This window comes from Aquarana catesbeiana, linkage group LG02 (genome assembly GCF_042186555.1).
Source record: "Aquarana catesbeiana isolate 2022-GZ linkage group LG02, ASM4218655v1, whole genome shotgun sequence".
NCBI lineage: Eukaryota > Metazoa > Chordata > Amphibia > Anura > Ranidae > Aquarana > Aquarana catesbeiana.
This window is the reverse complement of record NC_133325.1, coordinates 411,791,003-411,813,877: the sequence shown is the minus strand read 5'-3', so window position 1 is coordinate 411,813,877 and position 22,875 is coordinate 411,791,003. Positions and strand designations below refer to the sequence as shown.

General features: G+C 44.0%; 1 protein-coding gene across 6 annotated transcripts in view; it reads right to left on the bottom strand.

Annotated features, from left to right (window-relative positions):
- Positions 1 to 22,875, bottom strand: part of COL16A1 (collagen type XVI alpha 1 chain) — a 283,723-nt gene that overhangs the window by 216,632 nt on the left and 44,216 nt on the right. For all 6 annotated transcript variants that reach the window (XM_073615404.1, XM_073615405.1, XM_073615408.1 and 3 more), the window contains exon 3: positions 9,448 to 9,519. In XM_073615404.1, coding sequence (XP_073471505.1) covers positions 9,448 to 9,519 — 72 coding nt within the window. The remainder of the gene's footprint in view (positions 1 to 9,447; positions 9,520 to 22,875) is intronic.

Genomic DNA, 22,875 nt, shown 5'->3' with positions numbered 1-22,875 from the left:
ACCTGCACTAGGTTTCCTATATAGGTTTGAAACGATACGGTTATCTTCACCAGTTAGTAGGATGTCTAGAAACTCTATTGACTTAGTTTCTAGTTTCCCTGTGAAACTCAGATTTAACTCATTGTCATTCATGTAGTCCAGCCATTGGTTCAAATTCACATCTGGATCTGAGACTATAAACAATAAATAGTCAATATATCGACAGTAGTAAACCGTGTCCCTACGACGGGGACTATCAGCCCCAAAAATGCGGTGCCTCTCCCACCATCCCATATATAAATTGGCTAGGGACGGAGAAAACTTAGCTCCCGCATTTTTGAAGGTAATAGTCCTCGTCGAACATAAAAAAGTTATGTGTAAGTAGATACTGTAATGATATGATAATAAACTCCTGCATGACTAGGGAAAAACGCCCTGACTTAATAAGAAAAAAGGAAACTGCTTTCAAACCCAAGTCATGCGGAATAGATGAATAAAGGCTACTGACATCACATGTAATCCATCTGAAATCATCCTTCCAGGTCATGTTTTGAAGCTTGGATAGTAATTGTTTGGTGTCCCGGAGCACACCTTGCACACCTTACAACAATGTTCAATAGCCTTAAGAACGGTGAAAACCTCAACAACAACCTGCTACAGGCCTCCATCATTACATCAAATATTTCAGTTATGAATCCTCTATCTTTCCTATTTCCTGAGGTACCCAACAAGGGTGCCCCTTGTCAATGAGAAACTCACGGCGATCCTCAACAACACACATGGCAAATTTATGTGTACCTGGCAGCCTAGGCTCAATCAGTTTCCATCCTTGCAGCTAAATACATGCTTTTTGGAACTGTTATCTGAATGTCGTCAAGTCTGTTTTGGTTAAAGTATGCCTCTGGGGCAACCCCCCACTTCTCCTCACAAACTTTTTTCCCACCTTTATTTTTCCTCCTGTTTTATTGGCTCTTCTTCCTTTTTTCTTCCAACCCCCTGTTTCTTTTGTTTTATGGTCTCACCCTCTGACTACCTTCTCTGATATATTGGTGGCCCCTCTTCCTTTACAGGCAGCAACAAAAGGGTAGTTGTAGTATTTCTAGTGTACCAGCTATCTTTATTGCACCTTTATAAGCCTCATTGAGATCGTCTTCTTGTGAGCCACTGTATAACATAATTTTGAATATCGCTCTAACTTATATCTTTTATATTGAATGCACACAATTTGCCCTATGGTTTCACTGTTAAACCATCCACTGCTGGATACTCAAAGGATCTCTCGCATTTTTCCTGTAGAAAGTCCTTTATTTTTTTGTATTATTCACCCTCCATCTTTATAAGGGTCAAGATATTCTGATGACATTTCTGCATGAACATTGTTATACATTATATGTGTTCTATGTGTAGCGCCCACCTACTTAGGTGTGTGCTAAAATATTAGAGAGGTTTAGACTTAGGTGAAATTGCAGGCAATACCCTGTTTGGTATTAGCCTGACTGGGTTTGATTTATTGGGGAGGAGTGATAGTGTAGGATGGGGAGGTGTGACCACCTGCATTCTGCTAAAGTGACGCCTAGTCTGACCAGTGAGAGGTGCTGGAGGACAGGTTGTTTTAACACAGGATGTAGTTAGTGGTATAGGTCATCCTCAGCCTAACATTAATTTGTATGGGCAGGGGCTAACAGGGGCTAACAGGCCTATATAAATGTGGGTCACATGCTTCCTTCATGCTTGCTGATGGGAAGAAGACAGCAAAGGAGTACAGAATGTAGCTGCTGATACAGTTAAAGAACTCTCCCTTTAGGGTGAGAGCAACTAGCCCTAAAGGAGGAAAGATGGAAGAAAACTACTATGGAAACCTGCATATCTAAAGAGGAGAGGCTGCTACACCCGACAGAGGAAAAGAATTGGGAGAGGACCTTCTTTTGGCAAAGATGGATGGTCGCTCAAATGTACACATGAGTGCATACCCAGAGAAACAGTTTCTTCAGTGGCTGAGGGTGCTAAAGATCACCTGGGGGGAATTCCAATCAGTCTATCCAGGAACTCTATTCAGAGTATTGTTCTTGGGACTTAAGTTGAAGATTCTCTATGGTTGGGAAGTAGTGGTAAACAGGAGGGAGAAGATGTGCAGTCCATTACAGGAACCAAGTGATTAAGGCAGCTCATATTTCTAAAAGACTTTGTTTCACATTCTTTCTGCAACGTGCTATGGGAAAGAAAAAAGTTATTGTTCCTTTTGTTCAAGACTGTTTGCTGTGTCATCAATGCAGGGAAGTGGGGGGGTAATGGAACCAACTGGGAGAAAGGAACAAGCTATTAGCAGCTCCTACGGGAGTAGTGCGCTTCATGGAGGTCCCACCGAGATTTTAACTTTTTCAGCCAGTCCGTTACCCCTAGCAACCCTGCACACAGTAACCGGCATTGCCATCTTTATTCAAAAATTTCGCCTGCATTACAGAAGAAAATGTGGAGGAGTTGTTGCTGTTGCCCTTGGAAACATGGACACAGGGGGTGATGTGGTGCCAGAGACAATACAGGGACTATTTCTCCTACAGTATGGACATCGCAAGGAAGCATTTTCTCTGTAAAATTCAGTTTGTTGTAAAAGCTGCAGTTCTCTTATGCCTGCCGCCAAGGGTCGCTGGTTTGCTCAATGGAAATTAAGAGTTACAGTTCCTCGTGTGCTGGATCAGCAAGAGGAGGGGGTGGAGTTACGCCCCAGAGGAAAGTTCTCCAGCGTCACACACATTGTGCGCTCAGCAGTGAAAGATGGCACAGAGCTTTACATGCCCGCTGGCCATGCAACAAAACACTGAACTGCAGGAACGGATTCTCGTTGACACCGGCATCTGCCTGGAAGTCACCGGTGGACTGGCGCTAGGAGTAGTGAATGGAGTGGAGAGACTATGCTTGATTTGTCCCGGTTGCCAGAAACCCACCATGGGAGTCACCACTTGGGCCCGCTGTGGCCACTGCAGCATACAGCTAACGCGGCTGGGATCTGATCAGCAGGAGGTGAGCTACTACTATGTGGACAGCACCACCGGACTCTGCACACCGCAAGCCTCAAACCTCCAGAGGGCCGGAGAAGGCCGAGATACCCTCGGAAGTGCAGCGGAGAAACTCCATCCAGAGTCCATCATATCGGAAGCGCTGGAGGTCCAGGTAGGATAAAAAGGGGAGGCCTGTGGTCTGGTCGGGACTTCAGGGGTTGCTAGAGTAATTGAGCAAGCCCCAAGATGTTCCCTTGAAATGCCAACCATTACAAGTAAGCCCCTTGTTGAACCTGTCCAGAGAGAACCATTGGAGGAGATGGTGATATCTCAGGTGAGCTGGGCAGGGGAAGCAAGGGCCGGGCCATAGATTGGGGTTCCCCAGAAGTGCTTGAGAGGTATGGATCACTTGAACATTTATTTGTCTGGTCCTCTCCAGAAGAAGGTGGTTCCAGTGATGGGGAGTGGTATGTGGAGAGCTCCACATCTCAAAGTGCTATCTCCGGGGCTCCGGAAAGCATTGCCACCTTCTCAGCACCCCCAACACCCCGAATCAAGACGTTCACGGGCGCATTGCTAAATCCATTACCTTTATTTCAACAAAAGGCTATTAAGGCTCCAGAAGTCAAGACATCCACGGGCGCATTGCTAAGTTCATTACCTTCATTTCAGCAGAGGGCTATTGGGGCCCCAGACTCATGTGTGCTACCTGGGAGAGGAAAACCTAGAGAACTTCCACGTTTGTCACAGTTATGCTTAATAATTCTTGAACTGCAAGTGAGCAGACGGGTTAGGGTGGGCTATCCCATGGACTTCCTTTACAGAGCAACAGTACCAGAGCCTGCTTGGCCAGCATGGACACGATCCCTCTGTTGTCTCTGTTATCCCCTTTGTTAATTTCTACAGTTAAAGTTATGAACTACAGTTGGAGTCACTTAGAAAGTATGTGGCTCATGGGCTAGAATACCCTTGACCTGGCGTGGTTACTCAGGGGCTGTCCTGCAGGAGTCGCCAGACTTCTTTTGAGGGACAGTTGTCCTAGTAGGTTCACCCATGCCAAAAACATACTTGTCTAGTTAGCATAAAGGATAGGATGCTTTTGTTTCTTCACAGGTATCATGGAGATGATCGGTGGAAGAACACAGAAGAAGATGGATAAATCAAAGCATTGCTCTTTTGAGAGTGGTGGCTTGATTTTTGTTTGTACGATACCTAGTGGTAGGGAATGTTAGTTTAGATCATTTTGGACCGTAAATAAGGAAATGTGTTTTCTTTTGTAACGTTTTGCAACACGTGCACTACAACTCTCACCTGGACATATAAGATGCCTTGTGTCAGGTAGGGAAATTGTTCTCCAGATATGGAATCCTTTCTACAACTGGGGACAGTTGTGGTTTTAGGAGGGGGTGCATGTAGCGCCAACCTACTTAGGTGTGTGCTAAAATATTAGAGAGGTTTAGACTTAGGTGAAATTGCAGGCAATACCCTGTTTGGTATTAGCCTGACTGGGTTTGATTTATTGGGGAGGAGTGATAGTGTAGGATGGGGAGGTGTGACCACCTGCATTCTGCTAAAGTGACGCCTAGTCTGACCAGTGAGAGGTGCTGGAGGACAGGTTGTTTTAACACAGGATGTAGTTAGTGGTATAGTTCATCCTCAGCCTATCATTAATTTGTATGGGCAGGGGCTAACAGGCCTATATAACTGTGGGTCACATGCTTCCTGTCATGCTTGCTGATGGGAAGAGGACAGCAAAGGAGTACAGAATGTAGCTGCTGATACAGTCAAAGAACTCTCCCTTTAGGGTGAGAGCAACTAGCCTTAAAGGAGGAAAGATGGAAGAAAATGACTGTGGTAACCTGCACATCTAAAGAGGAGAGGCTGCTATCCCCAACAGAGGAAAACAATTGGGAGAGGACCTTCTTTTGGCAAACATGGATGGTCGCTCAAATGTACACATGAGTGCATACCCAGAGAAACAGTGTCTTCAATGGCTGAGGGTGCTAAAGATCACCCAGGGGGAATTTCAATCAGTCTATCCAGGAACTCTATTCAGAGTATTGTTCTTGGGACTTAAGTTGAAGATTCTGTACGGTTGGGAAGTAGTGGTAAACAGGAGGGAGAAGATGTGCAGTCCATTACAAGAACCAAGTGATTAAGGCAGCCTATATTTCTAAAAGACTTTGTTTCACATTCTTTCTGCAACGTGCTATGGGAAAGAATAAAGTTATCGTTCATTTTGTTCAAGACTGTTTGCTGTGTCATCAATGCAGGGAAGTGTGGGGGGGGGGGGGTAATGGAACGAACTGGGAGAAAGGAACAAACTATTAGCAGCTCCTACGGGAGTAGTGCGCTTCATATGCTTGATCTTTTCTTCAATAAAAACAAAGAAAAATGAAAAAGAGTCTAGGATTAGCATACAAGGCAGTACAGTGGTCAGTTCAGCTGAACCGATTCCTGCCCTACCACGTATGCTAATCCTAGACTCATTTTATGATTTAGTATTTTCTCTAGTACACAAGCCCGGATGAAAGGGGAGTTGTAAGCCCCTCAAATGTGTTGACTGTACCTTCTAATTTTTTATTTACCAAGACTAATAAACATACCGGACTTACAGTAAACTTATAGCACTCTCCTTCTTTGCATCATCTTTGCACCATTATAAGGACCCATAGGAAAGCCCTGTACGTTAGAACACTGCTTCTTAGAACTGTGTTCCACCAACACTCCCTTTTCACATCATGCTTCCCTAGGCACATTTGAATAATGACCTTTTTGAGCAAGCTTCACCCCATGTGTTATGTGATTATCTTAGTAAAAACGAATGCTAGAATGTGTTACTGTACTCGGCATGATGTCTGCAATATATGTAGTATTACCTTTCAACTGTATAGACCACCAATCATGATAAAATAATAGATGGATTCATGTTTTCCTAGTGTCCAAATGGAAGCAGGAGAGAACAACATTTTTAAAAATGATCGTAGTTTGTAGGCTTGATGCTTCTCCCCTTACCACGCTGCCTTAAGCCCTGGCCCATGTGTGCCTTATATACATACATACAAATACAGCCCTGATCACAAGAGCTTTTGAATAATCCTGTCGTTGCGTATCAGAGCTAGTGAGCCAGATTTACTTCAAAGAAACTTGTCATAGAAGATTTTCCCTTCCTACAGCCTACAGGCCCTATAAATTCATGGACATGTGACATCTTTAATTTCAGATATGACAAGACACACATGTATAATGTACCAATAGATCAGATGCACATATCTTTTACTGCCTTATATTTCAGAAGATAGTTGTAACTTATATATTCATACCTACTATGTAAATAGATCAGATGCTTTGTGAGAAATGTATCCAGTAAGTATTATGTCCAAATTTATTATATTGATTTTGTTCTATCTTGTCTTCTACTTTTTTACTGTGATGGAATTTAGCCTCCTTTAACTCAAGGCTCCTTCCCTGCCTCCATAATGTGAACTGTATCTGAGACATCAAATCACACAACAATGCTGGGGCTTCCTGACATTTCTCTGTCAAAGGACAGTCCTAAGAACACAAGCATTTAGGCTGTGGCTCTCTTACTTTCCTCCTGAAATAAGCATGACCAGAACCAAGATTGTCATCTTCTGTGACTACTCCAAAATTCCAGCAGTGATATATAAGCAGTCCCTCCATTCTCTCTTGCTTTCCAGCCTAACACCTTGTACACTCTACTAGTTTTTTTTTGTTCAACCCAGCGGGTTGAACAAAAAAAAAACCTGACAGCTCAGGTCGGAGCCTCTGTACTAACAATCGAATGTTAGTACATCGATCTCCCCTGCCGTACTATTGTGTTCTGCCAGAACACTCCAGTCACCATTGGCTGAGAGCACTAATCGAAAGCTGGTCGGCAGATCTTTTTTGTCATGACCCTTCGACAGAAGCCAACTGAACGGCCGGCTTCTGTCTGACCAGCTGCCCTACACATGGGCCAAATGTCAGCCAGTTTCTACTGAATTGGCTGATGCCACCTGACATTTGGCCCCTGTGTACTAGGCTTAACACAACCTATTACTAAACAAAGGGAGTTGCAAATTAGCTTCTCAGCAGATATCATTTACATTATCAGTTCTGGCTAGTCTAGTTCTTGCCCACTGCTGCCCAGTGTAAAGCAATTCAAGGCAACAAGTTACAGAAATCTATTAGCGACTAATAGTTTGCAGTAAACAAAGCAACTGTGCTAAAATTTCAGAAACTCTGCTTGGTTTGCCTTAATCGGAATTCAAAAACACATACTTCTATGCCGTATCAGTAGAAGGGCATAAGGCAGGGGTCTCCAAACTGTGGCGTGGTTGTCAGATGTGGCCCTTTGCTTGCTTTTTAACTGGCCCTTGGGTCACCATTCCTTTCACTGATACAAGGCACTATTCCTACCACTGACACCAAAGACAAGGAACTATTCCTCCCACTGAAACCAATTTTAGGACACTATTCCTTCCACTGACACCACTGATGGAGCACTAGTCTTCCCAGTGACACCAACAATGGGGTACTATCCCTCCCATTGATTATTTTTATTATTATTATTCAGGATTTATATAGCGTCAACAGTTTACGCATCGCTTTACAATATAAAAGGGAGACAATACAGTTATAATACAATAAAATACAAGAGGATTAAGAGGGCCCTGCTCAGAAGAGCTTACAATCTAATAGGGTGGGGCAGGTGGTACAAAAGGTTGTAACTGTGGGGAATGAGCTGGTGGAAGTGGTAGGAGATTAGTTGGAGACATGATAGGCTTTCCTGAAGAGATGAGTTTTCAGGGATCGCCTGAAGGTAGAAAGAGTAGGGGATAGCCGGATAGATGGAGGTAGCGAGTTCCAGAGGATGGGAGAGGCTCTGGAGAAATCCTGGAGATGAGCATGGGAGGAGGAGATGAGAGAGCTTGAAAGCAGGAGGTCTTCAGAGGAGCGGAGAGGTCGATTTGGATGATATTTGGAGACAAGATTAGTGATGTAGCTCGGGGCAGAGTTGTGAATGGCTTTGTATGTTGTGGTTAGTATTTTGAAATTAATTTGCTGGGTGATTGGGAGCCAGTGTAGAGATTGGAGTAGAGGGTTGGCAGACACTGAGAGGTTGGTAAGGTGGATAAGTCTGGCAGCAGCATTCATGATAGACTGAAGAGGGGATAGCCAATGGAGAGGTAAGCCAATGAGAAGGGAGTTGCAATAGATGATAGGGCACTACTCCGTTTACTGACCAAGCGTTTGGCATTCTTTACTCCTACTGATGCCAGGGCATTTTCTACTCCCACTAGCCATAGACCCCCCCCCCCCCTCCAATATTCGAAGGGCAGTAAACTGGCCCTTTTTTAAAAACGTTTGGAGACCCGTGGCATAAGAAGTATACTTCCTAAAGCCAGTGCTGTGTAGTGTCCTTTCTTTCTGCATCACCAGTCACATTTAGCTTTTCAAGATATGTTTGCACCAGATTGGTGGTGTATGAACATTTTGAATGTCTTTTTTAACTTTATCAGTCTTTTTGTGCTTGAGGGGCAGCAAGGAGTGTGTTTCACCAGCAGCTGTGCTCCAGGATCACCAGTTTACATAAGGGGAATGGAGTGGACTGGTGCGGTTCAGGAGTATCTAAATATCAAAATGGATTATTCAACAGATACACTATGCTCCAGGCCTGTATAAATCTCCAGTTATACTTTTCAATTTTGTCTATAGAATATAAATAATCTGAAGACACCAATGTGCATTTATATTACTATGGTTCTAAATCATTATTTTGTTTTTACCTGGATTCACACTAGTGAACAGTGGGCTCAGAATTATTAAACTCCATGTATGCCACCATTGAGATTCAAAAAATACTTAAGAGAATTATATTTGAATGTGTTTTTTATTTCAGTTATGGATGGAGCAGTATTTTAACAACTGCATAGTTTTATTAGATTGCCTAGTTAATAAAATGTTAGAAAGACATTTGCTCTCAGGAAGAAAAATATGTACTATTGTCTGACATCTTATTACCTTTTTCCTTGGCATCAAAAATTTGTGCCGAATGGCATAAACCTTCAGAGATAATGATCTAGAGCAAGACTAAAAAATACAGTTGGAAGCCAGCCTCAGGCAGCAAATAATGTTGTTGGTTAGCAGAGAACACTTGCCTTTGCAATGATACATACATCACAGTGTGTCACCTTCCAGACACCTACAAATAAGCTGCTGAGTCTCCTACAGAACATTTGCAAGAGAAGAGGCTGAAAAGAAGAAATAAGCCACAGGAGGGGATAGAATTCTGACATAACAAGTTTACATTGCAGAAATTAGCAAATTATTCTGAGATATGGTCAAAGGGAAGACAGAATATTAGCAAAAAATAACAGCAAAAAATGAACTGCCTTGAAAAGCTGCAAATCACTTCTCGCAGGCTAAATGCAGTTCCAGGTCAGCAATACTCTCTCTTCGCACATACCCGTGTTATTGTTCGTGCTTGCTTCCCCTGCTGTGGTCAGTCCTTCACTTTGTAATGTTGGGCACAAGTCATCTGCAAAAACAAGTGGGTTAAAGTAGATGAAATACATATATGAGAGCTGTTTTACCTGCCAATAGAATTGGTATTCCTGTCCATGCAGCCCTGAGATTTACAAAGCTCTGCCAAACAGCACAGTCCTGCCTGGCAGTAGATGGGACCCTGCTGTAGTTTCTCTTTTCACTTACAGGTCTCTTCCCAATACTCACCCTGTGACTTGATAGTGAAAAGAGAAACAGCTTGGTGATAAGCTCATCTCTCTGTCCCCCAGCTTTCTATTATTATTATTATTATTATTATTATTATACAGGATTTATATAGCACCAACAGTTTGTGCAGTGCTTTACATCATGAGGGCAGACAGTACACTTACAATACAAATCAATACAGGAGGGATCAGAGGGCCCTGCTCCTCTCGGTATACTCCTTGCACCGCAACACACTTGATTGTCTCCTGATACCAAGTCAAATTTAAGTACACTGCTTAAAAGAACCATCTATGACATTTTTTACATTACTCTGCCCCCATATAACAAAGTACATGTAGTATGTTGTCTCACATAGCTACAGTAGGTGCTTTCAAGTTTAGTTATGAAATCCAACCTGCCTTTCTCACCTCCTTGCACGGCAAATTCAAAAACAGCATGGAAGGTGACGGATCCATTGTAACTGCAGCTTGCCTCACTTTCCCTAGGCAAGTGGAACGCAGAGAGACAGAGTCTGACATTACAACCCCCCCCCCCCCCCCCCCATCCTTTTCCTCTGCATTCTTCTTGTTTCAGAAAAGTGTTCTGAGCCAGGACAAGTTGCAGTTATGATGGATCCATCTCCTTTCAAGCTGTTATCACATTAGATTTCATAACTAGACTACTAAATGTACTTTGTCCTATGGGGGGGGGGCAGAAGAATGTAAACATGTGTAATGATAGTTGAATGCATTCATGATTACAGAGCGGCATATCTTTTATATATGCCTAGATTTCTGCTTTAAACATCATGTCCCCTGGTTATGCTAGAATAAGAACATCATAATTATGTACCTTTAGCTAACAAAAATGGTATGGTATACTTTGAGATTCTTACCCAGAAAAGCATGCTAATAATGGGGGAAAAGTAGATGGAACATTTGTTACGTATAAACAGAATTTAGTGTATTTTAGACATAGTGGTTTCAATTGGAAAGAAAACGACTCATCTTTAATTCCAAGCTTAGCAGTATGTGAAACAATATTTTATTCACCCTGGCACACACAGCTGTTATGTGATTTTAATTTGCAGAAAGTATATCTTTTTAAAGCTACAACTTCTATATTGCTTGGTTTGCAAAATGAAATGAACCTGTGCCAAGATCATACACACTATACAGTATTTATAGATTCTGAACAAATAGTAAAACACTGTAGAAAAAAAAGCCTTCTTTCACTACTGTAACTACCGGTATTATGGAGAAATTCATTTTTAAGTTTACTATACAGGCACTGACTGACAGCTTTTTTCCTATAGGAGCAGATCTTGCCAGCCTGCCAGGAGGTTTTTTTTAAGTTGTGAGACACTGAATTTTGAGTAGAGGAAAAAAATATGGACAGCTGCACACCCATGCGATGCAAATCAAAGCTTATTTATTGGAAAAAACATCAATAAAAACAGGCACAATAAGCATGTTGGCAAGGGAAAAAAGGTTCACATGTTAATTTTGACTTTTTTGTTGAATTCTTTAGGAATATTAAATATTCAATTACTTCACATGACAAGCACCTAGGGAGATCAGGGATGGCTTGTTTTAAAGCTATTTTACAGCTTACAGTGCCTTGAAAAAGTATTCAAACCCCTTGAAATCTTCCACATTTTGTCATGTTACAACCAAAAATGTAAATGTATTTTATTGGGATTTTACTGTATGTGATAGACCAACACAAAGTGGCACATAATTGTGAAGTGGAAGGAAAATGATACATGGTTTTCAAATTTTTAAACAAATAAATATGTGAAAAGTGTGGCGTGCAATACTTTGTAGAACCACCTTTCGCTGCAATTACAACTGCAAGTCTTTTTGGGTATGTCTCTACCAGTTTTGCACATCTAGAGTGAAATTTTTGCCTAATCTTCTTTGTAAAATAGCTCAAGCTTTGTTAGATTGGATAGAGAGCGTCTGCAAACAGCAATTTTCAAGTCTTGCCACAGATTCTCAATTGGATTTAGGTCTGGACTTTGACTGGGCCATTCTAACACATGAATATGCTTTGATCCAAACCATTCCATTGTAGCTCTGGCTGTATGTTTGGGGTCATTGTCCTGCTGGACGGTGAACCTCTGCCTCAGTCTCAAGTCTTTTGCAGACTCTAAGGCTGGGTTCACACCTATGCAAATTGGATGTGGGTTTCCCGGCATCCAATTCACATTACAGGAGATTGTGACCACAGAGAGCGTGGCACCTGATCTTAGATCTCCAGGATAAGGTATGCACAGGGAACTGAAGGATATAAAAACTTGAGGCCGTGTCACAGATGCCATGTCGGTCGTCAGCCTGTCGTGAAAACTAAAAGTTCGGGGCCTTATATCAGGTCCAGCACCGTGAAACTGTTATGCAGCCTTGGGGGGATACAGCCAAAGGTAAAGAAAACAATGACAGCAGCACAATAATAAGAGATAAAGTTCAATCAGGGCAGATTGGAAAAAATCTCTCTGGAGGAGGGATAAAAGCCACAGGGAACTGAGGGCCAAAGGTGAACTACATAGTACCTTCAGGATGGCAAGATCCAGACTCGCCAGGGAAACTCGAGGACAATGTCCGTCATCTCACACATCTTAGTCCAGACAGTCATCCGCAGTGAGCAGCCGAAGCATCAAGCGGGTTCTCAGGCCGGCGCTGCTTTGTTTTCAAGCCAGGTAAAAACGGCTTCCGGCGTATCAAAAAAATGCGCTCGGTCCTCTCCGACGACGCGAAGCCTTGCCGGGAATAGCATTGCATAGGAGTAGTGATGAATCCTCAATTGCCGTTTAGCTTCGGTGAAGTGTGCTCTTTTCTTCTGGACCTCAGCCGAGAAGTCTGGAAACACCTTAATCTCGCCGTTTTTGAAGGGAATATTACCCTTTAGTTTGGTAAGGCGGAGGACCGTATCTCGATCGTGGAAGTTGAGCATTTTGGCTATGAATGTTTGGGGTGGCGCGCCCTGAGGAGGAGGTTTAGCAGCCAGCCTGTGCGCCCTTTCTACCACAAAGATTGAGGAGAATTCAGCCCGTCCAAAGGAGGTAATGAGGAGATTTTCGAGAAATGCGGGGGGGTCCGAACCCTCTGAACGTTCGGGTAGGCCCACAAAACGTAGGTTGCATCTGCTGAGGTGGTTCTCCATATCGTCCTGCTTGGCTAGGACCATATGGAGCTGGTGCTGGAGCCGTTCAGTAGTAACTTGTAATGGAGGTACCTCATCCTCCACGTGGCTGATGTGGGTCTCCGTCTCCTTCACCCGATCCCTGAGTTTCTGCAGATCTTGACGAATGAGTGAGACATCTATCTTAATCTCCTCGATCTTACCCGTCAAGGTACTTTTGCAATCTGAAATTGCCTCCAGCACCCGCGCAGTGTCCTCTGCAGCTGAGCCCGTCATGGAAGGAGAGCCGGCGCCATTTTCTTCCCCAGCCTCCTTGTCTGTGTGGCGGTATTTGGCTAATTTAGCAGTCGAATCTGTCGCTTTTTTCTGCGGTGACATGGTCCTTGCTAGTACAGCGTACACGGAGAGCCAGTGATTTGTGAATAAATGGCAGATTTAGCCCCAGGATATGCAGTTGCGGATATTTGGCAAGCGGAGCTCCCGTACCACACTCCCTACACCATACCGGTCCAGGCCACGCCCCCATGCCTTGGTATGTTTGCAGTTGTGTCATACTCTTTCCATTTTTAGATAATGGATTGAACAGTGCTCTGTGTGATGTTCAAAGCAGCTCCTCCAGAGTTACCATGGGCTTCTTGGCTGCTTCTCTGATTTATGTTCTCCTTGCCCTGTCTGTCAATTTAGGTGGATGGCCATGCCTTAGTATGTTATTAGTTGTGTCATACTCTTTCCATTTTTGGATGATGGATTGAACAGTGCTCTGTGAGATGTTCAAAGCTTGAGATATTTTTTATAACCTAACCCTGCTTTAAACTTCTCCACAACTTTGTCCCTGACCTATCTGGTGTGTTCCTTGGCCTTCATGACGCTGTTTGTTCAGTAAGGTTCTCTAACAAGCATCTGAGGGCTTCACAGAACAGCTGTATTTATACTGAGATTAAATTACACACAGGTGGACTCTATTTACTAATTACGCGACTTCTGAAGGCAATTGGTTCCACTAGATATTAGTTAGGGGTATCAGAGTAAAGAGAGCTGAATACAATAGCATGCCAGACCTTTCACATATTTATTTGTAAAAAATGTTGAAAACCATTTATTATTTTCCTTCCACTTCACAATTATGTGCCACTTTGTGTTGGTCTATCACATAAAATCCCAATAAAATACATTTACTTTTTAGGTTGTAACATACCAAAATTTGGAAAATGTCAAGGGGTATGAATACTTTTTCAAGGCACTGTAAAGAAAGTATGTAAATACTTTAGTGTCCATAGTTTGCACACAGTTGCACTTTAAGCACTTACAACAATGAGGTAAATTCACGAAGAGTTAAAAAACGATTGATTATTTGAGTTAAAAAACCTTGTGCGGTATGTAGCCTCCCTGGCGGTTTTCCCGAGTGTGGCTCGGGGTTAAAATTCAGTCCCATTAGCGGTAACCCTGAGCCACACTCGGGATCGCATTGCAGGATCCTGGGGCGGCGTTACTTACCTTGTCCCCGGGATCCTGCGATGTCCCCCGCAGTGTCCGAGGGCTCCGTCCTCCTCCAAAGCCTCTCCGTGCCAGGCTCCGTTCCCTGCGAGCGGCGCGACGCACGGGGGCGGAGCCTGGCGGCAAATTAAAAAAAAAGTAAAAATCATAACACATACAGTACTGTAATCTTACAGATTACAGTACTGTATGAAATGATTTCACATCCCTTTTGTCCCCAGTGCTTTGTCCTATGCCCTGCATGCAGTTTTACATGATATACACTGTTCTTTCTGCCTGGAAACTGGAGATTGTCCATAGCAACCAAAAAGTGTCCCTTTACGTCAAAAGTGGCTTTAGACCAGCTAGAAAACAGCGATAGTAAATTAGAACACTTGCAGAATTGAGCGATAGTGAATTGTGGGGAAATTTATTTTATTACTAATTTTTTTTTATTTTTTTTAATTATTTATTTTTATTTATTATATTATAATTTATGTTTTTGTGTTTCAAACTTTATCATACCTGGGATATCTACTAGACTCTGGTTTGGACAGATTTAAGTGTGTTATTGTTAAGATTTACAGACCTACAATATAAAACGCCAAATTTCCATGGAAAATAATTGTACCGCTTTCAGCACCTAAAATCCGAAATAATCATACCGCCAGGTATGATTTTTTACCATGTGTTTGGTAAAGTAAAAAGATGCAAATTGAGTGGTTCCAGAAAGGCTATTATGAACTGAGAAAATCAAGTTTTATTTTTTTCTGGGATTGGTAATTCCCAGATTGGGTTCTGGAGTTTGGAGACTTAAAAGATTCTTCTTGGCAGGGATGAAGCCTCTAACCCTGTGTCCAGGTCTTACAGGAGATCAGCAGGCTGGGTGTGCAGGTGTGCACAGTCTGTATAATCAAGGGACTGTTTGAGATGAGACCCTTCTAATGACGTTTCCAGATGCATATGACCTCCTTCTAAGCTGCAGCAGCCTGTTACAAGCTGCTTTTGCCCTTCCCTTTGCCTAGTATGAAAGAGAAGCAGTTATGTTAGGAACAAAAACCTGTATACACAGGTCTTTTTTGACTTATGCCACTTATGTCATTTCAATAATAGGATCAGTTGAAAGTCACTATGTGTGAAATGTACCCCTTTGGAGCTTATTTTTAGAAACAAAAGGGCAGAAAAAAAAACAACTTTCTTACCATCTTGTTTTTACAGAACCATCTTTATAACTTAGCAAACCTTGAATCTGCAAGTCCTGGTAATGCACAGAATAGGTGACTGTTCATTGTTTCTTCTACACATTTTCTACTTAAAATGCTTTATTCTTCCAGCAACAATGCTGTTACATGTTTACCCCTCTTATGGCCCGTACACATGATCCGAAAATTGGACGACAGATCGTCTGTTTTTTTTTTTTTGCATGCTAGTTGCATATCGAAAATGGAGAGGTTACTAAAGTGACGAAAATTCTCGTACGACAGAATGAAAAATCGGAAGTGCTGTCATGTGTTGTAGTGTATTTCTATTGTATTTTTGGACGATAACTGTACTAATCAAACGAAAATTGTACGAGAAAAATGTTCATGTTTGTTCGATTGGATAATTTTGGATGAACTGTCATGATCGGCTTTTCGAAAGCTGTGTACTAACGATCTGATTATCGTACGTTCGCCTTCAAAATCTGTATTTTTTGTCCGATTTTTGGATCATGTGTACAGGCAATTAGTCCTAACCTTGTACATGCCTTCAAGCTAGATAACATGTACCAGCGTACTCCGAATTTCTCTGTGAAATACAAATTACAAAAAACTAATTAAAAAATTAAGGCAACAGTAAAAAAAAACTGCACACAGAATAAATCACAGTGTCATTGAATTGAAAAGGGAGCAAAAAGAGCACTTTTTGTTGAGATCATTGGACAACACGTATAAAGGAGCCTCCAGCGCCATTTGCTGTCTGGAGATGAAAGCACAAGCCATCATATGCAGTAAAATTTACTGGCGTAAAAAAAATGCTTTCTAAGATGTGTTTTCTGTTCCTGACTATTATATTAAGAATATGGTAAGAAGAAAATATGTAAAAAAAAAATACATATTCTCTGGAATTCATAAAACATGTTGATGACACTCTAAATTTCTGTTGTACATCGAACATAAAAAAAGTTGGTGTTTGCGATAAGATCATATGAATGTCAGAAACAGGTATATGAATTTGTTGCACATAGGCATGGTGGGGGATGGCACAAAGGTCAGAGTGTTCATATTGGACATTGCATCTTCAGTGCAGGCTCTGCTTCTTCCCACCTTCCTTACTTACCAGCTTCATAGTAACCAAGGAGCCCTCAGTGGCTTCCCAGCACATACATAGCCCACTATGAGCACTGTTGTCTCTCTGTATGCCAGCTCAGAGTTGGTCTTAATCACTGCTAGTTTGCTTATCTGTGAATTGGCAGTTATTCTTATTGAATATCTCATAGCCTTAGCCACAGGGGGCAGAAATAAAAATGATCTGAATCTGGGACAAGTGTTGGATCTCCTAACAATACAGTCAAAAGGTGATGAAGGCGTGGGGGGAACAGAACACACATGTAGATCAAGAGGAGTTTTAGGACCCCTGGCCATGGGGGTCTTTGTTTTGGGGGCTGAAAAACAGGTAGCCAGATAAGGGGAAGGCCACAGGGCAATAATTCCAACACCATGAGAGACATGCAGAAATAGAGCACATCAAGGTATAAGTCCAGAGGCAAAGGGCAGCAATCCATACCCAATGAGTAACAGGCCACAATCTTGTATGGCAATGGTTACGTCCAGGGCACAGGGCAGCAATCTAGTGCAGCAGGGACTTAGTCCAGAGTGACGGGGCAACAATCCATGCACAGTGAGTAGCAGGCCACAATCCAGTACAGCAAAGGTTAAGTCTAGGGCACAGGGCAGCAATTCAGGGACTCACCAGCCAATAGTGGCCTCAGTGGAGGAAGTCCAGGCAGAGTCGCAGGGAAAAGGAGGTCCAGAGGGCAGATGCCCTTCACAAACCTATCACGAGTCCTAGGAGGGATGTGTGTCTTGGCTTCCGCTTCAGGGCCAGACAGGCAGCAGTTGAAGGAAGAGCAGAGGATAGAGTGGAGTCCCAGTGTCCAGAAAGACACACAGAACTGCAAGTCTCAGCAGTGCAGAAAGCAAAGTCTGTCGTAGCAGTTCCATGTATTTTCTAGTCTCCTTCTAAGTAGATCTGTAGGGGGCGTGGCCTAGCGCATGGAGCTGTAGGACGCACATCGCGGCAGCTCCTGGTCCTAACGGAGTCCACGGGGTCATATCTCCTCCATCACCGCCTGCACAGCCTCCAAATCGCCCCAATGGGTAAAGGGAAGCCTAAGGAGCGGTCTAAGCCCGCCGGCGACCGGACACAGGGAGATCTGGGCCAGTTCGTGACCCAAGCATCTGTGGCCTACCTGAGTCAAGGACAATCCAAGATGGCGACGGCGCCTCCGTCCCCGGCCCGCTCTGAACCAGCAGACGCCATTCAGGTACACTCCAGGGGCCGCTCAGCTTCCCTTGCTGACATAGAGCCCCCTTTATACAACCCCCACAGCCCCCACAACCTCTCACAGGCATCCCTGTGCTCTGGGGACAGATGGGACGTGGAGTCGCAGATGCGATCCATGCACACATATTTGCGCTCCCTGCTCACAAAAAATTACTTCGCGCACTATGTCTCTCGCATGGAGAAGAGCTATAGGAAGGAAATTGCTGACCTTAAAAAAGATCTGGGGACCCGCATGGAGGATGTAGAGAACACTACTGCGGGCATTTGCAATACACTACATTCCCATGAGGAGACTCTTAACTCCCACACTGTCATGCTGCAGCAGCTCATGTACCACCAAGATGACATTGAGAACTGTAATAGACAGAACAATATCAGGATACGTGGTATCCCTGAAAAAGTAGAACACAAGGACCTAGCAGGGACAGTCACCGTCATCTTTAACCAACTCCTCCAGCAGCCTAAGGATGCCCCCACCGAGTTGGACAGAGTACACGAGGAGGAATCCTGACTCCACCTTTACCCGCGATACACTGTGCAGGGTACATTTTTACAAAATTAAAGAGGAGATCATGAGAGCCGCCAGCACACAGGATTCCATTTGGCTGAATGACACCCCTGTCATGCTACTCCCAGATCTCTCGCACCAAACTCTGGCCATGAGATGCCAATCACATCTCTCCTCCAAGAGAAGCATATTAAATTCCAGTGGAGGTTTCCTTTCCAGCTGCGGGTTCATCATGAAGGCAAGACAGCCTTCTTTTGTACCCTGGGGGATCTGCCACGGTTCCTAAATACGCTGGAGTTACCTCAGGTCTCCTTGCCTGATTGGCCCCTCTCACCCACCACCCCAGAACTTCCATTCCACCCTGCAATCGCAGAAGTCCTTCAAGAACAAGCGCCCCAGGGGTCCCTTCCAGAGACCGACTTTCCTATGGTTCCTGCTAATTGCACACCTTTACCCTGCAGCCAGGATTGTTCCCTTTGTTCCGGTACAGGGCATGCACCCCCACCCAAGGTTTGTTGGGACAGACACCCAGGACCACCTGAATGATCCCCACACTGACAGTGTTTAGAAAGGAATTTTCCTTTTTTCTTAATGTTGCACTAAGTGAGCATTGTACTTTTGTTAGTCTGTTCTACACCTTAGACATATTAAGCTTTTTGCCTAATTATTTAATGTTGCCACCTAGTGGCCTGTTATATTTTTTTCCCTTTCTATGCTCTCAGTGATTATTTCCATGTCCTACAGCACTGACTCTCCGCTCTCCCGGTTTCCTCGGGCTGGTTCTCATACACCCTTATGCCCCGTATACACGGTGGGAACACGGTCCCGGTTTCCGACAGAAAATGTTTGGTGGGAGCTTGTTGTCGGAAATTCCGACCGTGTGTAGGCTCCATTGGACATTTTCCATCGGAATCTCCGTCACACAAAATTTGAGATCTGGATCTCAAATTTTCCAACAACAAAATCCATTGTCGTAAATTCCGAGCGTGTGTACACAATTCTGAAGCACAAATTTCCACGCATGCTTGGAATCAAACAGAGGAGCCGCACTAGCTATTGAACTTCATTTTCCTTGGCTCGTCATACGTGTTGTATGTCATCGCGTTCTTGACGTTCAGAATTTCCGACAAAATTTGTGTGACCGTGTGCATGCAAGACAAGTTTGAGCCAACATCCGTCGGAAAAAACATGGATTTTGTTGTCGGAAAATCCTATTGTGTGTACAGGGCTTGACTGCTCTCATTTCTTCCTCCTCCCTCATTCTGTTCTCTCCCCCTTTCTATTCCCCGCTTCTCACCCCCCTCTTTCTCCTGGACTGGGCAGACCTTGGTGCTGACACAGATAGGACCGGATGTCATTCCCTCTCAATGCTATCATGATGCCACTTGATCACATAACCTTATTGTCCTTTAACTGGAGAGGCTTCAATACTCCTGAGAAATGCATCCAGATATTGTACCATTTCCAATAGGCCAGAACAAAAATTCTGCTCCTGCAGGAAACACATTTCAGGGGCTCGGCTATCCCGATCCTTAAGAATCCTCATTACCACCAATGGTATCACAGCACAAACCCCCAGGCAAAGTCCAAGGGAGTATCTATAGCCTTTCACAAATCGTTCCATCCTGAAGTCTTAGACTCAATTATTGACCCCCTAGGATGCTATTTGTTTCTTAAGTTAAAATCTAACTCTTCTATCTTTACAGTGGCTAATGTATATGGACCGAACCAAGACCAGGGGAGTTTCCTGTCTGTGGTTCTAAACAAGTTACTCTCTTTTGGCGGTCCCTGTTTCATCCTAGGTGGTGACCTCAACGTGACCCTTTCTCCAGCTGTGGACACTTCCTCGGGTAAGTCCTCCATATCCCACACTGCTCTCACACTCTCTGGTATTGTCCCTGGTCACGAGGCCAGGGACAATACCACAAAAACCATTCATCTCATATCCTACATACAGCGACACAATCTGAAAGCATGGCTACTATCGTTTGATGCAGAGAAGGCCTTTGACCGGGTCAATTGGCAGTTCTTGCGCCTCTCCCTGGAGCAGATTGGCCTTGGCCCTACCTTTGTGTCCAAGGTTATGGCACTATACTCCTGCCCCTCTGCAACTGTCCTGGTCAACGGTTCCTCCTACGCACCATTCAAGATCTCCAATGGTACTCGACTGGGCTGCCCCCTGTCGCCCCTGATTTTTTGTATTAGTAATAGAGCACCTATCCCAGACCATCAGACAAAACACATCTATAGTAGGGACCAGACACCCTCCTCTGACCATAAACTCTCACTTTACGCGGATGACCTCCTGGTCTACATCCAGAAGCCACACATGTCCTTACCCTCTTTGATGCAGGAATTTCGCAGGTTTGGGGAATTTAGTAACTCTAAATTAAATATGTCTAAGAGGGCGACCCTTTATACATCCCTACAGCACACGACCCTTACCTGAGTACATGCTAACTTCCCTTTTCAATGGAGCTCCAGGGGCATCTCCTATCTGGGGATAACGATTCCCTCCAACCTATCGGATCTCTACGCTCTCAATTATCTCCCCTTATTGACACGACTCCGGAAGGAACTAGACACCTGGAACTCTTCCCCATTGCCCTGGTTTGGTCGCATCAACTATTTGAAAATGGACACCCTCCCTAAACTGCTTTTTTTATTTCAAACTCTACCTATCACTGTCCCTAAACGCTTTTTTTACCTCCCTGCGATCTATGTCCATATGATTCATATGGCACCAAGGCATGTCCCGCATTCGCCATACTCTGCTCACGTACCCCAAAACCCAGGGCGGGGTAGGCCTCCCTGACTTTGAACTATACCATAGAGAGGCGCTACTGTCTAGGGTTCTAGAGTGGTTTCCTCGTCCCTTCCCCAAAGTGTCCACCATGGTGGAACAAGACCTATCCACCCTCAACCTTCGGGCCCTACTCTGGGGCTATGGACAACATTTACACTTACTCTCCTCTACCCACCCACTGACAACCACAGCCCTGCATCTCTGGTACAAAAAAGCATGCTATCGTTATTGTCCTCAGACCTCTCACCCCTCACATCTCTGTTTGATCATCCTGCACTGCCTCAAGGAATGTGCTCCAATGCAGTAGGCCCCTACTTCCGCCCCACTTGGTCTGTAGCAAGCTCATTTGTGGAGCCCACCTCAGGCATGCCTGTAGTGCCAAATGACCAGGGCAACTGGCTCACAGCCCTTCGCATATCCTCCTTTTGTTCTGACCTTTTTTCCTTTACCCAAATTCACAGGCCCCTGACAGGATATGAACAGCTGTGCTCTCTCTCAGAAACACCCAGACATTTACTCTACCATGTACACATTACAACACGCACTGCTACATGACCAACCCCACTCTTACACCAGGAGGTGGTCCACGGATCTGGGAAAGGAACTCCATTTGGTAGATTGGCAAAAGTCATACCACTTTACACACAAATCCTCAATATCCTGTTACCCAGGAGAAAAACTTCAAACTTCTTTCCCGGTGGTACAGGGACCCTCAATCTCTCCATAAATTTTCCCATCCGTACCTCCCTCACGTTGGAGATGCGGGTCGGCAGATGGAAGCTATCTACACATATGGTGGGACTGTCAGTCCATTCAGCCCCTCTGGTCTCAGGTCTTTGCCATATACAGCAGTCTATATGATCAGCCTCTGAAGCCCTCCCCAGAGATAGCTTTACTGTCCATGCTCCCTGGCTCCATAGCCTCACAGAACCACACCTTGCTGCGCTTCTTCCTATCAGTTGCCAGACAGCTTATTTCCCTATTCTGGAAAACTACTACCAGCCCCCCTGGCCTTATGGGTCTCCATGGTCAATGACATCATGCGCATGGAAGAGATGTTAGCCCTTGATAATGACACCTTCGACAAATTTAAGATCCTATGGCTCATCTGGATCGATTACTCTGCCTCGGACTTCCTGAAAACATTGTTGACGCCCCAGGGTCAACCCGGACACACATCCTGATTACATCATACAGGTTTGTCGCACCAGGGTCTGCTCAATCCTCCTCTATCCCTGTCCTTTCTTTCCCACCCTCTTCTCTCCTCTATTGTTCTTTTCCCTCTTCTCTTCCCATATCTATATTCTTTCACCCCACAGTCAGATGTTGTACCCTCCAACTTTATTAGTCCTCGCTGTTCCTTGTACAGTTTGCCACCGTCTGCTCTTGGTAGGTGACGGTGTGTTAGTGCTTTCATAAGCACTGATTCCTATTATGTACTGAAAACGTAACTTGCATTGTGTTACCCTATGATATTGACATCTGAACGTTACTTATGTTACCTTATTCTGTTAAAAACAATAAAATATATATTTGATTCTAAGTAGACCTGTAGCCATGAACTCCTCTGTCCATCACCGAAGTAAGCTCTCAACAGTCTGACCCGCATCTTTGTTATCTAATTTAATCTAATTCAGACCTCACCTCAAATTCAAGTGGTGCTGAGGTGTCTGTCTCTATCCTGGTACAGTATACAGTAATTTATGTAT